The sequence below is a fragment of the Schistocerca cancellata genome, chromosome 5 (genome assembly GCF_023864275.1).
Source record: "Schistocerca cancellata isolate TAMUIC-IGC-003103 chromosome 5, iqSchCanc2.1, whole genome shotgun sequence".
NCBI lineage: Eukaryota > Metazoa > Arthropoda > Insecta > Orthoptera > Acrididae > Schistocerca > Schistocerca cancellata.
In genome coordinates, this window is record NC_064630.1 from 656,097,800 (window position 1) to 656,113,447 (window position 15,648).

At 44.8% G+C, this 15,648-nt stretch overlaps 1 protein-coding gene across 1 annotated transcript in view; it reads right to left on the reverse strand.

Annotated features, from left to right (window-relative positions):
* Positions 1-15,648, reverse strand: part of LOC126188743 (chondroitin sulfate proteoglycan 4) — a 589,355-nt gene that overhangs the window by 505,881 nt on the left and 67,826 nt on the right. Inside the window, exons 4-5 of the mRNA XM_049930352.1 lie at positions 10,541-10,835; positions 3,714-4,016 (exon numbers count right to left, since the gene is read on the reverse strand). Coding sequence (XP_049786309.1) covers positions 3,714-4,016; positions 10,541-10,835 — 598 coding nt within the window. The remainder of the gene's footprint in view (positions 1-3,713; positions 4,017-10,540; positions 10,836-15,648) is intronic.

Below are 15,648 nucleotides of genomic sequence, written 5' to 3' on the forward strand. Positions count from 1 at the left end.
CCTACAGCTATGTAGTTTTTATCTTAACATAGATGTTTATATGTTTGCGGTTTTGTTGCTAGATGGCACTACTATTCTTCGTGGCCACCTCATGGCAGTGTCGGCTTACATGCCGTTTAGTCAGATGACTCTTGCGCTGTGTATGTGCTGGTCTTAGCCGGCTACAGGAAGTTAACCTGTCCGCCGCCTGTAACTATGATTGCATTATTCTGTGATTACTGTCTGTGTTTTTCTTATTATGACCTATATTCTTCACTCATGCAACAAAACCATTTCATTGTTGCTGAAAATTTAAAAGTTGCCATGTGAGATCATATAAGTAAAGTTTTCTGGTTTTTATTTGAGAATTTTCATATATGTAACTATTTGGTGTATATTACCTGTACCTTATATACATATATCTTCTTAGAGAGATTTTACCATTCTGATGAAGATAGTCTTAGAGCTGTCGAAACCTGGTTAATGTGTTTTTTGTAAAAGCTGTGTACATCCGGTTGGCTGACTGTTACATTTTATATAACCGTCAAAATTCATTTTTCCGTAATGGAGCTAGCTACAAGGTGATCTATCGTTCGGAATAATGAGTGGCAATGAGTGTTTAATATGCAGGGCTAACGCAATCGACAGGTTTCATATTCGCAGCTACACTTTTCCAGGGTAAGTAAAGTCGCATGGCATCGTTGGCTGGGAGACACGTAAGGGCAGGTCCAGCAAGGTTCCGTGTCATTCGCCCACAATGGCACCTTCCCGTCGGAAAGTGAGACAGTTGTGTGTTTAAGTCTTCTTGGTAAGTGTTGGTGACTGTAGAGGGTTTGAATAGTGTGGTACCGTGTTCGTGTTGGAGGATGATGAGAAAAGTGAAAGAAAGTGTAAAAGCTGGTGCCAGCAAATAGCCTACTCCTCTGGAATACCATCAACGGCGCCGTCGAGCTTAACGTCCTCATCAAACTGACGGATCACTGTCAACCATGTCATATTCCATCACTTCATGGAACCTTGCGGAGAGGATTAGAATTTAACCCAGAGCATTGCCACCAATATTGGCGATAGGGGACTTAACGCAACCGACGCTCCACCTCCTTGCCGTAAAAGCAACGGAAAAAGCAGCAAACAGCACGAGGCCTACCCAGTCGGTTACCCATCCGAGTACTGGCCACATGCGACGTTTCTTAACTACGGTGAGGACCGGTGTATTCAAAGAGGCAAGATCAATGGCACACTACTACTCTTCCAAGTCGAGTACAAACTAGGCCAACGAACGACAGCCAACCGCTTCACGGGCCGAGATTTGCTTAATGTGTACGGACGGCAAACTGGAGCCAACGAAGCGGTTGGCGAGATTTTCGGTAACATCTGACGGCGGTGACATGAAAGCGTTGGCGGTTGGTTGGCCTTGCGACCCTTCTCCTAGTGTCGACGCTTGGTCGAACGTTCGTTGATTCAGTACCGATTTTCTGTGTCTCTAGAACTGGTGTGTAAGTTTTTCAGGACAGCGACAAGTCACACTTAGTATGTTTTATTGACAGGTTTCGCTCTTTAATTTACCATTAGGAACACTGGAATTTACAACTGAAAGTACAGTAGCTGGCTGTTCAATTTAAGAGAGAAGCCAGTCAATAAAATGTATTGAGTGCGACTTGTGGTTGGCCTGAAAAGCTTAACTTCAATAGTCGCTGTTTTCCCTTTCGACAATTATTGCTCTTGCTAAGTGCGTGTATTTATTGTGTCTAAAACACTGCGGTAGATAGTGGAATATGCAGAGAGCATTAAGGGGACGCCCGAAGAAAGCATGTTCTCTGAGAATTTTTTTCTCGGGATGTGTCATAGATATGAATGTCAAATTTGGTCAAAATGTTTATTGATATTTCCTCTACAAACTGGAATTTTTTCGACCGAGAATATCGAAGAGCAAAAGCGGAAGTGTCGTCGGAACGGAACAAAATTTCATGTAGACTTCCACGCGCGGTATGTCACGGTTCAGCCTGCTGGTCTGAAATCGAAATAAAGTTGACGTTAGCGATGTATATAAGATTCTTTAGATCCGAGTACTGGGCACATGCGGCGTTTTGTTACTGCGGTGAACTGATGAGGACCGGTGTTATTTGGACCATAGAAAACAAAACGGCGGCCATTTGAAGAAAAATAGAATTTTTTTCATCGATTTTTCGACTTCGTCGGCCACGTAAAAATATTTATAGTTGATGGATCGGAATGAAAGTGGCACAAATCATTGAAAATTTAGTTAGCTTCGTCGGAAAGAAAGAATCATGCCAATCGGTTCTGTAGATTTGAAGTTATCATACCGCGCGATAACAAAAAGTCATTTCGAGAAAAACGCGTTAGAAGTTTTGACTACATGTAATTGCAATATTATGCAATTTATGTTCAATCTGTTATTCCGGGTCCATAATATAGTCCTTCCTCTTCATCATAGAGGGCGTTCTGCTCGATCTGGGCCATCCTGCGCTGCTCCAGAGCCGCTCGTACGGCCGGTAACAAGGGTTTTCGGCCGCTTGAATCCGGTGGTCATCCGAATGCTTGGCGAACTGTATCGAATAGTGTCCCAGGGTGACGTCCATCATTGTCATGGTCTTCAGAATTGCTGAATACCCTTCGTTGAAGCTGCTCACTGCCAGGAAAGTCGCAATTTCGTCTTCGCACCAGAATTCAAATGCTTGCGGGCTAACTTCCAAACACACTAGCTCAAACTTTCATTTGAATTTTGTGTGTTTCCTCCCAAGCACCGGTACAATCACTCGTCCTCCGAAAGAAAAAAACTGGTGCGTGAAAAAGGCCGATTTTGGGCAGGTGAATTTTTTGGTTCGACCGAAAATAACAAACATTTCCGTTCCGTATTCGGAAAAACCGTTTCAGGGGTGGATTCAAAACACTTTTATGGAACCAAAAATGCAATTTAGAAAAATCCATTTTTTTATCCAAGATAGTAAACCTCCTCCTAAAGCTGGCAGTTTTATCGTGAATGGGAATACTTATGGGCCTCTACAAACTGCGATTTTCAAAGCAAACTGGAAATATTAGACTCCTGGGGGGAAACAACAGCAATTAGAAAGTGAGATGCACGATGTGAAAATGAAAATGGAGTCCTTACTGACATCTCTTCGCCGTGTACGACAAGGAGTAACAGACGAAACTGAGAGTGAGTGTTAATTTTCCGCGGCAGGTGCAGCTCTCCTTGAAGAGGTGTTATATTCGGAAATTTTAGGGCCTACAATATTTCATAATAAATCTGTAGCTTTCATTAGCAAAAAATTATTAAATGACCCATATTCCAATTCAGCTTTAAGGTCCCACCACACTACTGCCTGGTTTCTTAAAAAAGAGGTCGTCCACGGACGTCGTTTCTTCTTCTTCTTCTTCTTCTCCTTTTTCTAATGATATGCTTTTTGCAGTAAAATAAATCTTACAGGTGCGACTACTGTTGAATCCTCTTCTCCTCTCATAATCTGGTCAGGTGAAATCGTAATTAAAACGCTACTTCATAATAATAAGAAAACGGCAGAAACACCGGCAAGTTATGAGTCAATTGCTTTTCTGCAAGGCCGAATCCCTTGGCCGCAAGCCCTTCGTTTGGATGAGAAGCCGAACGCCAGAGCATTGGTGACCAACTTTCAGCCGAATCCAGTCTTTGTCGTTCGTCGACCTCGTCGGCCTAGTGCAGCCGGTGGCAGGCAGAGGGCAGTGGCGGCACGCACCTTGTAGCTCTCGGCGTAGTCGGGCTTGACGCACATGGGCTGGCCGCAGTCGGAGCAGCGGAACGAGTCGACGCCGTGCTGGTGGCATCGTGCCGAGGGCACGCAGGGCTGGCGCGCGGCGCACGCGAACGTCCACACGCAGTCGGGCAGCACGCCGTGCGTGACGCGCGCCTCGGGGAAGCCGACGCGCCGCTGCTCGGCCCACATGTTGCGCACGCAGCCGCGGAAGGAGGACGTCGCGGAGCGCACGCCCTGCGTGCGCGCGCGCGCCCGCTTGTTCACCTCCGTGCCGCCCACGAACACCTGCCGGCACACCGTAAACCACCACTAGCTCGCCCCTACAGCACAGCATAGCACGAAATGCACGTACAGTAACAATACGAATTAATTTCAAATTAATTATGAAAAAGTCTAGGTTGCAAGGCACATTTATTAGAAGGTGACCGGTTTCGACTACCGTATGTTCATCTTCAGATCTTCAACTGAAATATAATACAGGGTATAAATTAGAGGAGGAATACATCTTACAGCGTGATGTCAGCGTTAGCCGATCAGACATTAATCGAAAATTTGTTAATTTGTAGCCGGCTGGTGTGGCCGTGCTGTTTAGGCGCTTCAGTCTGGCACCGCGTGACCGCTACGGTTCGAATCCTGCCTCGGGCATGGATGTGTGTGATGTCCTTAGGTTAGTTAGGTTTAAGTTGTTCTAAGTTCTAGGGGAGTGATGACCTCAGATGTTAAGTCCCATAGTGCTCAGAGCCATTTGAACCATTTTTTGGAAATTTGTGTTAAGGTCGTATGGGACCAAACTGCTGAGGTCATCGGTCCCTCAGCCTACACACTTCTTAATCTAACTTAAACTAACTCACGCTACGGACAACACACACACCTATGCTTGAGGGAGGACTCGAACCTCCGACGGGGAAGGGGGGGGGGGGGGGGGGGGGAGGGCGCAAGACCGAGCGGCTTCCTAAGTCGAGAGCACTACGTACAAAAAGATGTACGGTGAGTAAATAGAGCGTAAAAGTTACGTAGAAAAATTTTATAATAAAAGACAAACAGCTTGTTGGTTCCAGAATGAGATTTTCACTGTGCAGCGGAGTGTGCGCTGATATGAAACTTCCTGGCAGATTAAAACTCTGTGCCAGACCGAGATTCGACCTCGGGACCTTTGCCTTTTGCGGGCAAGTGCTTGGGACGCTCAGATGGTAGAGCACTTGCCCGCGAAAGGCAAAGGTCCCTAGTTCGAGACTCGGTCCGGCACACAGTTTTAATCTGCCAGGAAGTTTCAACTTGTCATCGGTCCCATCGGATTAAAGAAGGTTCGAAATGGTTCAAATGGCTCTGAGCACTATGGGAATTAACTGCTGTGGTCTTCAGTCCCCTAGAACTTAGAACTACTTAAACCTAATTAACCTAAGGACATCACACACATCCATGCCCGAGGCAGGATTCGAACCTGCGACCGTAACGGTCGCGCGGTTCCACACTGCAGTGCCTAGAACCGCTCAGCCATTCCGGCCGGCGATTAAAGAAGGATATGGGAGGAAGTTGACGGGCCCGTTCCGAAGGACCGTCCCGACCTTTGCCTAAAGCGATTTAGGAAAATCACGGAAAACCTAAATCAAGATGGCCGGACGCAGTTTTCACACGTCGTCCTCCGGAATGCGAGTCTAGTGTGCTAACCACTGCACCACCTCGCTCGGTAAACAGCTTGTTAATACAGCTAATGTAAAATAAATACGCCGAGAGATTTAAGAACGGGAAACAATACCACATTTATTTTGTGTAATTTGCCCTCTACGCCCATGCTGGAAAAATAATTGCTATATTGTTGGTTTCTATGGAGATGGTGGACCGTTCCAAAGATACAACAGCGGGCTGATTTCCAAAGAGATGTTTCCTTTTTAAAGCTCTTAATATATTTATTTGACAATAGCTGTATTATTAAGCTCTTACTCTTTTAATATAAAATTATTCTACTTATTTTTGAAGTTCTATTTGCTAATAAGCACGTCTTTTTGCACATAATCCTCTCGATTAATACTCGATATCGTGCTGTAAGCTGTAGCCGGAGTCTCCTGTATTAAAGAAATCGCTGTACAGTTAAAAATGTGGTTCAAATGGCTCTGAGCACTATGGGACTTAACATCCGAACTCATCAGTCCCCTAGAACTTAGAATTACTTAAACCTAACTAACCTAAGGACATCACACACATCCATGCCCGAAGCAGGATTCGAACCTGCGACAGTAGCGGTCGCGCGGTTCCAGACTGATGCGTCTAGAACCGCTCGGCCCTCACCGGCTGGCGCTGTACAGTTCTCTCTAGCAGTTACTTCTCCATGTACGGCCGTTGTCTATCGATATCTTTTGTAATTTTGTACCTAATATTAGGTTCTTCTTATGTATCCCTCTAATTTAGATCTTGTTTTATACAAGGAGAACATTAATAAAAACAATAAACTGCAGCGGGCCGCGTGGCCGAGCGGTTCTAGGCGCTACAGTCTGGAACCGCGCGACCGCTATGCTCACAGCTTCGAATCCTGTCTCGGGCATGGATGTGTGTGGTGTCCTTAGGTTAGTCAGGTTTAAGTAGTTCTAAGTTCTAGGGGACTGATGACCTCAGAAGTTAAGTCCTATAGTGCTCAGAGCCCTTTGAACCATTTGAATGAACTGCAGGGACGGATTACTGATTGGAAATGGAGGAAAAAACCTCCTGTGACCATGAATCTCGAAATGCACCGTTGCCACGTTAGATGGCTCAGATAAATAAAAGTTCCTCTGAAGTGTTCCGTGTGTTCGTTGTGCACGTAGGTTGGGTGACAGAAATAGCGCACTGTAAGCAGCAGAACAGACCGGTATTCATATCCGAAACAAACCGATATGGTATTTGTGAACGGCCAAGCAGGTGGAAACGGTCTATACCGGAACAAGTACTCTCACCAACCACATCACACAACATTTCACGTCATGTTTGAGCATTTATGTGCTAATAGGCCCTCCCGGACACATGATCGTGCAGGGAGGCGTCGGACTGTGCGTACACCAGATCTGGAGAACCGAGTTCTACAGGATGTGCTGCCTCTTGACCGTAACCGTCTGCTTGGCCGTACATAAACACCGTCTCGGCTTGCTCCCGACATAAATACCGGACCATTCTGCTGCTTGCGGTACGATGTGTCAATCACACACCCTGCAACACACAAGGAACAAATGGCATGTGCTCAAAAGTACTTTCATTCGTCAGCGCCATCTACCGTGGATACGATGTCTTTCCCGACACGTATTTTCCTCCATTTCCATTCAGGAATAGGTCCCTGCAGTTTGTCGGTTTTCTTAATGTTCACCGTGTATTACAGTTGAAGGTCTGAAGATGATTATGTGATGATCGAAACCGGTCACCTGTTAATAAATGTTCATTGCGATCTTGAGTGTTTTGTGATTAATTTTAAGTACTACATTGAGACTGCTGACTTTTTCTAAGACTGTTTTCAGAAATAATTAATACCGATTAAAATTTTCTCCTTGGCCGTTGTGGATGGGTTCAGTGGGACTAAGCCTAATCACCGCAGGAATACATAGACAAGAGTAATGCTGAATGATCCGTAGATGCGGACCCACCATTTTAAAACAGAAGCAGAAGAATAAACAGAAATGTAAAGCCAAACGTTTCACCTATCACTCCATGCATGTAGAAGAAGAATGTAGTTTGTTTCAGCTTTCAACTATCTCGACTCCCATATTTTTACTGACGGTAACCGCACCCACGAAACCAGGAGACGCTTGTTGCTTGGCAGAAAGGCAGTGTCCAACCTCATAATCTCTGAATTAGTAGAGACGTAACTTTAACAACCGAATTCCGAACAGCAGGGATTACAGTGTCTCCAGTTGTGATGTACCGATGTTAGATTTCGACCATAAAGGGGTGAAAGTCGTATAATAAACAGCTTTGAATAGGAGTGCTGGAGGAAAATCATTGGAGGTCCTAGAGTTCCATGGACTGCAGTACGATTGTGATAGTACGAATCTTAAAAAAAAAATTTAACTTTCTGATATTGTTTTTCTCGACCTACCAATGGCCTGCATCCATGCCACGACTCACTGACGCAACCCCTCCTTGCACAGAAATGGTTGTTCACCCCACGTCACTTTAAAATCATCACAGAGGCAGGTGGTTTAAACTAAATGTTGGGGTGTGGGGTGTGGTCTCACTTTTTTTTTTCTTGCTTCCATATAAAACTGTCACTGTTGAAGCAAATATCGCATTAAGTTCCAACGTACGGTAGTCTGCTAAATTGTAGAGGGTGTCGCGAAAGTAGCGACTGGGCTAGACATCGCGCAAATGGTAAGAAGCAGAGACGCCACGGATATGGATATAAGCGAAGTTGGAGGGGGAAAACATTTTGAGTGATCTGCGAACGCCTTCCGCCATCTTGATTTCCGCCACATTGGGTTTAGCTCAGTTTCTTTCAAGGGGAGGGGTCCTGTGACACATAAGTTAAGAGTAGAATTTGACGAGAAATACAATGGTGAATTCCATTGCGTTTTGCAATATCTTTGATAAGTAAAAAGTTATACATCATTTGTTATAAAATGTGTAATTCGTCATGCAGAGTGTACTAAGCTAATCACATTTTGTTCCGGTCGTTACAGATGGGCAGTTTAAGTAAAGGACAACTTGCTGCTGACCAAAGAAGAGAGAATAGAGATCATCCTGCTAGCTGGCGGCCTGAGTTCCATGACGGTTACAAGGGACTTCAACCGGCGACACCTTGGCAGGGAAACCATCACCGAAAGTGCCGTCAGGAAACTGATCGGAAAGTTTAAAGAAACGACATCAGTGGCAGATAAGTTCCGTACCGGCCGTCCCCACACAAAAACAAGTAAGGCTGCGACCACGGCAGTGTTAGCAGCAGTGGCCATGACTCCCGTCCAAGGTGTCGGTCAACTCGCTCAACGGCAGTATTCACCGAATCCTACGCAACAAAAATGGGATCCATTCAAATGCAGCTCTAACAGCGTCTGGTGGAGATCATCCGTGAGCCCAAGAAGCAAATTTCGTGAGTAGGTGTCAGCACAACACGCCACCGTACACAATTTTGCTTGCAACGTACTGTTTAGCGATGACGCGAGTTCTTACGTCAATGGGCAGGTCAACTTGTGATGGTGGCCATTGGACAATCCGAAGTGGACGTCTCTTTGTAGGTCTCAAATTGATGGTATGGTGCGGCATTTGGAATGCGTCTCATTGGCCCTGTCTTCCTGATGGAAACCCTCAGTGCTGCGACCTATCTGCAGAAACTGGATGGGGTGGCCATGTCTATAGTTCTCAACGACGATGGGGCATTTCCTCTGTACTTTCAGCAGGATGGGGCACCACACCATTACGACGCCTGAGTACTGGAATCGTTAGACACGCAGTTACCCAACTGTTGGATTGGACATCGTGATCCCATGAAGTAGCTGCCACATTCACCTGATCTGACACCCGTAAATGTCTACCTGTGACCATGCAAACTTTCTCTGACGGATAAGGAAATGTTTTCAGTTATAGTAACAGCATGTGGAACACATTCTGTTAAGTGCAATTTGCTTTGCAAGATGTTGCGTGCCATTCGTGTCATAACTGGTGACGAATTACACATGTTATAATAAATGTTTCATAACTTTGTACCCATCAAAAACAGTGCGAAACGGACTTCGCCGCCGGCCGCTGTGGCGAAGCGGTTCTAGGCACTACGGTCGCAGGTTCGATTCCTGCCTTGGGCATTGATGTATGTGATGTCCTTAGGTTAGTTAGGTTTAAGTAGATCTAATTTCTAGGGGACTGATGACCTCATATGTGAAGTCCCATAGTGCTCAGAGCCATTTGAACCATTTGAACGGACTTGGTCGCTGTGTTTCTATTGAGATTGTACCCTTAAAACATGTATAGCATGACAACCCTCCCATTCAAGAAATGTGAACTAAATTCAATATCGCGGATTCCAAGATGCGGCACAGCTCGTACCTGCCTCTGACAACTTTCGCGACATTTATCCCGGTGCAGACTTTTGGAACACCCTGTACTCTTGAAACTTCCTGGCAGATTAAAACTGTGTGCCCGACCGAGACTCGAACTCGGGATCTTTGCCTTTCGCGGGAAAGTGCTCTACCATCTGAGCTACCCAAGCATGACTCACGACCCGTCCTCACAGCTTTACTTCCTACTTTCCAAACTTCACCGAAACTCTCCTGTCAAGTTTGCACAACTAGCACTCCTGCAAGAAAGGATATTGCGGTGATATGGCCTAGGCACAGCCTGGGGGATGTTTCCAGATTGAGATTTTCACTCTGCAGCGGAGTGTGCGCTGATATGAAACTTCATGGCAGATTAAAACTGTGTGCCGGACCGAACTCGGGATCTTTGCCTTTCGCGGGCAAGTGTTCTACCATCTGAGTTAGTCAAGCACGACTCATGACCCCTCCTCACAGCTTTACTTTCGCCAGTTCCTCATCTCATACTTTCCAAACTTCACAGAAGCTCTCCTGCGAAGCTTGCAGAACTAGCAGTCCTGGAAGAAAGGATATCACGGAGACATGGCTTAGCCACAGTCTGGGGGATGTTTCCAGACTCACACTGTAGTCTTGATTGCCATTGCAGTTGTTTCTGCATTGTCAGACTACAAAGATCTTTACAGGCCTAAGATCAGTTGAGAGGTATAGCTAGATCTCACTCCAAAGAGAATCTGTCGTCCGAATCACTCCCAGCCTGAAGTATTACATTTACTCAGTGTTTTGAACATTATGCAGTGTAGAATCTGCGGGATTGGAAAGTTTACGTACGGTGTCAGCGAGGTCGAAGAAGCGGCTACCGCCCGGTGGGAGGCGCAGACTGGAGACGGCGCCATCCACGGAGACCTCCATGAAGGTGGGGTTGAAGTGTACGGCGAGCGTGTGCCAGGCGCCGTCCGCCACGGCGACGTCGCTCTGCAGCTCCGTGGGTCCGTTGCCCTTGTTGAGCAGCAGTCGCGGCCGGCCGTCCACCAGCTCCAGGGCCACGAAGTCCGACTGCGTCGTCAGCCCCGCGTTGTAGACCAGCAGCCCCAGCGGCGACGCCGTCTTCACGTCCATGCGCCACCTGCGTGCGACAACCACCAGCGTCATCACCTCATAAACTCTGGAACTGAGTGTCTGATCGGGAACTTGGCTTTTCGCCAGTAAAACTTTTACTGACTGAGCTATCCAGGCACACCAAAATACAGTGCGCAACTGAAGCAAGCAGAAACATTTGTGTGTTCAGCAAACTACACTGCTGGTCAACCAAAATTCAACACCCTGAAGAAAGCATCCAAATCAGGATGAAATTTTCAGCTTGTGTTTGTGGCGACGAAAGACGCAGATAATTAGTATTGAAGTGCAGACACACATCGTGGAGACCAGTAGCACGACCTTCAAGCGCTATATAAAGGGTTCCCCCTTACCGTCTGGACGTACTGGAATTGTTTTTTTGTGCAAATTCTTTTGAATAAGAAGCTTCTAAACGCCTTTCGTACACCTTTCGGAATTCGACGGAGGAAGAGTAGTTACCTATAGGGATTGCGGGTTACCCTTCAGAAAAATTGGTGATCGTGTCGGACGAAACCAAACAGCCGTAATGAATATTTGTAATCACTGTCTGCAGAAGATAATGACGGACAGACGAGACCGATTGCACCCACCTCGTAGCTACACTGCACATAATAACGGGCGTATTGTGCGCCACGCAGTGATGGATCGCTCAGCCACATCACGAACGACATGACAAAACATTCGGTCTGTTGCGCAACAAGCAATGCCCGCGCATACGATTCGTCGTCTTTTGTAGCAGCGTAGACTGTTTGCAAGGCCTCCCTTGCTACGTTTACCACTGAGTCAACACCATAGGCGTTTGCGCCGGCAATGGCCCAATGAACGACGGATATGGTCAACAAAATGGTAAGACACTATTTTTACCGACGAGTCCCAATTCTGCCCGCACTGTCACGATGGCCAGATTAGAGTCTGGAGTCACCGTGGTGAGAAACTGCTCCTGTACGCGGTATTATGGTTTTGGGTGTTACTGGATTCCACTTCCACGTCATCCTTCCCCCCCCCCCCCCCCTCCCAACACGCATTGCCGGGAGACTAAGCCAGAGTGTTTGTTGGAGCCGGTTGTCCTCCCATACCTTTGGAGCTTGGTTACGGGCTCATTGTAGCAGCATAATGCGCGACCACACGTGGCATGCAATGTTCAAGACCTCTTCTTCGTCCTTCGGTGTACGCTGCTGCTTTGTTTTCCCTGTTCTCCTAATCTCTCACCTACTGTAAACATCTGGTCGATGATTGTTGAACTGTTGACAATATGTAAAAGCAGCATGTACTGTTGTACCCAAACAACACATCCAGAGCCTCTTAGATTCAATACCGAGGCATGTAGAACCAATTACAGCCAGAAATAGCTGGACGAGAGGTTCTAGGAGCTTCAGTCCGGAACCGCGCTGCTGCTACGGTCGCAGGTTCGAATCCTGCTTCGGGCATGAATGCGTGTGATGTTCTTAGGTTGGTTGGTTTAATTAGTTCTAAGTTCTAGGCAACTGATGACCTCAGAAGTTAAGTCGCATAGTGCTCAGAGCCATTTGAACCATTTGAACCAGAAATAGCAGCAACACCCAATACTGATTTCATCATCTTCCTCACTTCACATGGGGCTGTAATTTAAATCATATGATCTTTGTTCAACGCGTTACATCTCAAACCAATTTGGCTATGATACCTGGTGGTTCTTGGTGCTGCGTTTTGGATGGCTGGCAGTGTAGATAAAGAGACAGACATATGAAACATTTAACTCTGGACCGTGGCATACAAAAGGACTTTCAGTCAAATATAAAGAAACAGGTTGTAACATGTCATTCTGGTTGACTATTTGATCACATTCTCTACCAAGTACACGATGCATAAATAGTGATTAGGGGAATGTTTGTAATTACTGTTCCAGTTTTGTAACTCGAAATTTCGATTTTTGGCCAGATTTCCAATGTAATTAATAAACATGCTGTTTGACACCATACTGCTATTATTTTATATTAAATTACCATTTATCGCACATTCCAAAAAACTCGATTCTTCGCAAACAGCTTGGAAATATGTACGATTTATTAACCAAATATCCGATTAAAAGATTGTTAAATTTATTCAATTACTTTGTAATTAAAATGTAATTCTGAGATATTTGACTTGACTGCTTGCAAAAGCTCTTTCATAAAATTTCGATATGAAAAAATTATTAGCAAACTTCTAATTGTCAAACATGTTACCATGTAAAACCAAATTCCGTAAGTAAACTTGTGAAAATTCATAATTTTTTATTGAAATTGTAAATACATACAGCCTCCAACAATTGTGAAAATGTTGTAATTTTAGAATGTGATTTGTATGGTGGTTTCAGGACCCACCTATGTGGAGCATTGTCGGAATCTCTTGTAGTCACAGTCCAATAACCTTCGATGTTAAAGTCTGTCAGTACCGCCTTGTTTAATGGAAAAGGTTTTGTCAAAAATTGGTGCAAATGCAACGAATAAATAATATCTAATCGAAAAAGTGATCTGGTTAGTAGTCGGTACACAAAAACCCAGGCAGAAATTTAGTTATACTAGCAAAACCCCACGTCTATTGAAACCCGATTCAAAAAATTAATTATGAGGCAGCTGCACACGCTTAAGATACAGGCCAAATTACTGCATGAAAACAGATTAATAAACGCAAAGGTATGTTAAGGCCTTAGCTGTTAATCCTAAGGGAGGGGGCAGTTGCCTAATATCAAAAATTAAAAAAAAAGTTGTAACAAGAACAATATTAGAATAACCATATTAATTTATTCAAAGAAAGAACGAATACGGAAATGCAGCTGACTCTATGACACAAAAAAGTTAAATATACAAAAAGGCACCATGAGCTCCAAATAAAGTGAATCTTCCGTTTGGCAAAGTTGCTTCGAAAGTTGGAAATTGGCAACCGTAAGAGTAACTGATGTTCTGAAAGAACTCACGACGTTGCTACTGATATATTACAGTAACTGCTTGGCTGATAATTATGCATCTACCAGTGCACTGATGGATGTGGAACAAGTAATTACAAAGTTGAGACTGTGTTCTGATCAGGGATTGTCCCAATGTGTTGGTATTGCTATTATTGCTCCCCATAAATTACCAGTGAGAGACAAGCAAAATGTGGCCTCTGTCTCTGGGTCTCTGAAGTGTGGCGCTAAGATTGCGGTTCTGCAGACTCGAACACTGGACCCGCGATGGGCAGCTCCAGTAGAGGCTGTAGCCTGTAGAGATGTCTTCAGCGCCAAGGTCCCCATTGAAGTCCGTTCTTATCTATCAGTATAGAATAGCCAGCTCTTTCCTTCCCACCAAGAAAACACGACTGCCAATAATTTAACATGCACTCTCTCCCTCTCTGCCAAAGGCATAATTGCTTCTTCATCAAAATATCTCATCCAAAATGTGCATCATGATAAAAAGCCCCGATGACTTCTCTGTCGTCCTCTCTTCTCTAAAAGACTTTCATCTATGTGGTCTGACCTCATGACATCACATGAATTTACCAACTGACAATTTTGCACACAGCAGCAGGGCTCGCCTACCAGATTGTGGGAAAGTTAAAGAACTGTGCCTACGGCTAGCCACTAATTCTGCAGCCTCTTCATGTGTTTTTAAAAGCTCGAGATTTTTATCTGTTGAACATGGCAAAATGCTGGCGTCCTGCTGATACAAGTTCTCTCTTCCATCTCGCAGTTCTGATCACCTGGCCACAATTGAAACATGCTATAAAGCCAAAAAAAAATGCTACCCATCAGGGAGCCTCCCGGTGACGCAACGTCCACCCTGAAAACGCATCTCTGTCTACCTGTGGCATGGTACAACTCTTTGTCTGTAAATACCTGTCCCAGCTACATAACAAAGGCCAGCATTTTCTGCCAGATCCGGCATCACCTGTCCTGTGTCCAACATGTGTGCCATCTCGCAAGCTCTCTCAGAAAAGTTTAAGAACAGAACCAGCACCATGTTAAATATAAAAAAAAAGCTAAATAAGAGAAGAAGTCACCAAGAAGTTAGCATATATAGTCACTGCAGTCTTATCAGTCTTCAAAGCTATTATTGTTATGTCCTGCCTCCTCGTCATCCTCTAGCTGAATTATGATATTGAATAAGAAGAGACAATCCAAATGGCTTGCCATTTCTCAGACTTACTAGAGTTTTCAAAAATTTATCGCAGTTGTACGTTACCAGCCGATATTTGGTAACGCCCATGATGTACACTGGAAATGTAGCAATCATATCAACCACTGTTTATAAAGTTGAAATTCATGTTAAAAGTAATGATTTCTCGTAAGTCAATCGAGTAGTAGCATTACAAGATGATCACGTACTTGATAGATATGTACCTAGTAGAGCGGTTTATGATGGGAGTGACGCTCCATGGTATATGGTCACTGTAATAAAACTCATAAAGAAATAGGAGGTATTTCGTAGCAAGTTCAAAACGAAGCATAGAGCTGTACGTAGCGAGATGCTGAATGAAACATGTTCGGCTGTCAAGAGAGAAATGCATGAAACATTCAACTACTGTCGTAGCATAATATAATCGAAAACATCTCACAAAAACAATACCTGTCAGACGCTACAGCAAATTTTCAGCTATTTATCCTCTCTTTTAACCATAATGTACATTACTCGAGCAAAAAAATGTGCCTAGTGGTTGGAAGAAGGCGCAGGTCACATCCATCTACAACAAGGACAGCAGAAGGGACCCACAAAGCTGTCGTCCCATTTCCTTGACGTCGGTTTGTCGTAGAATTTTAGAACGTATTCTGAACTCAAATGGAATCGTTTAGATTGAACAAAGTTCCATAGCACGGTCGAATACCCGTC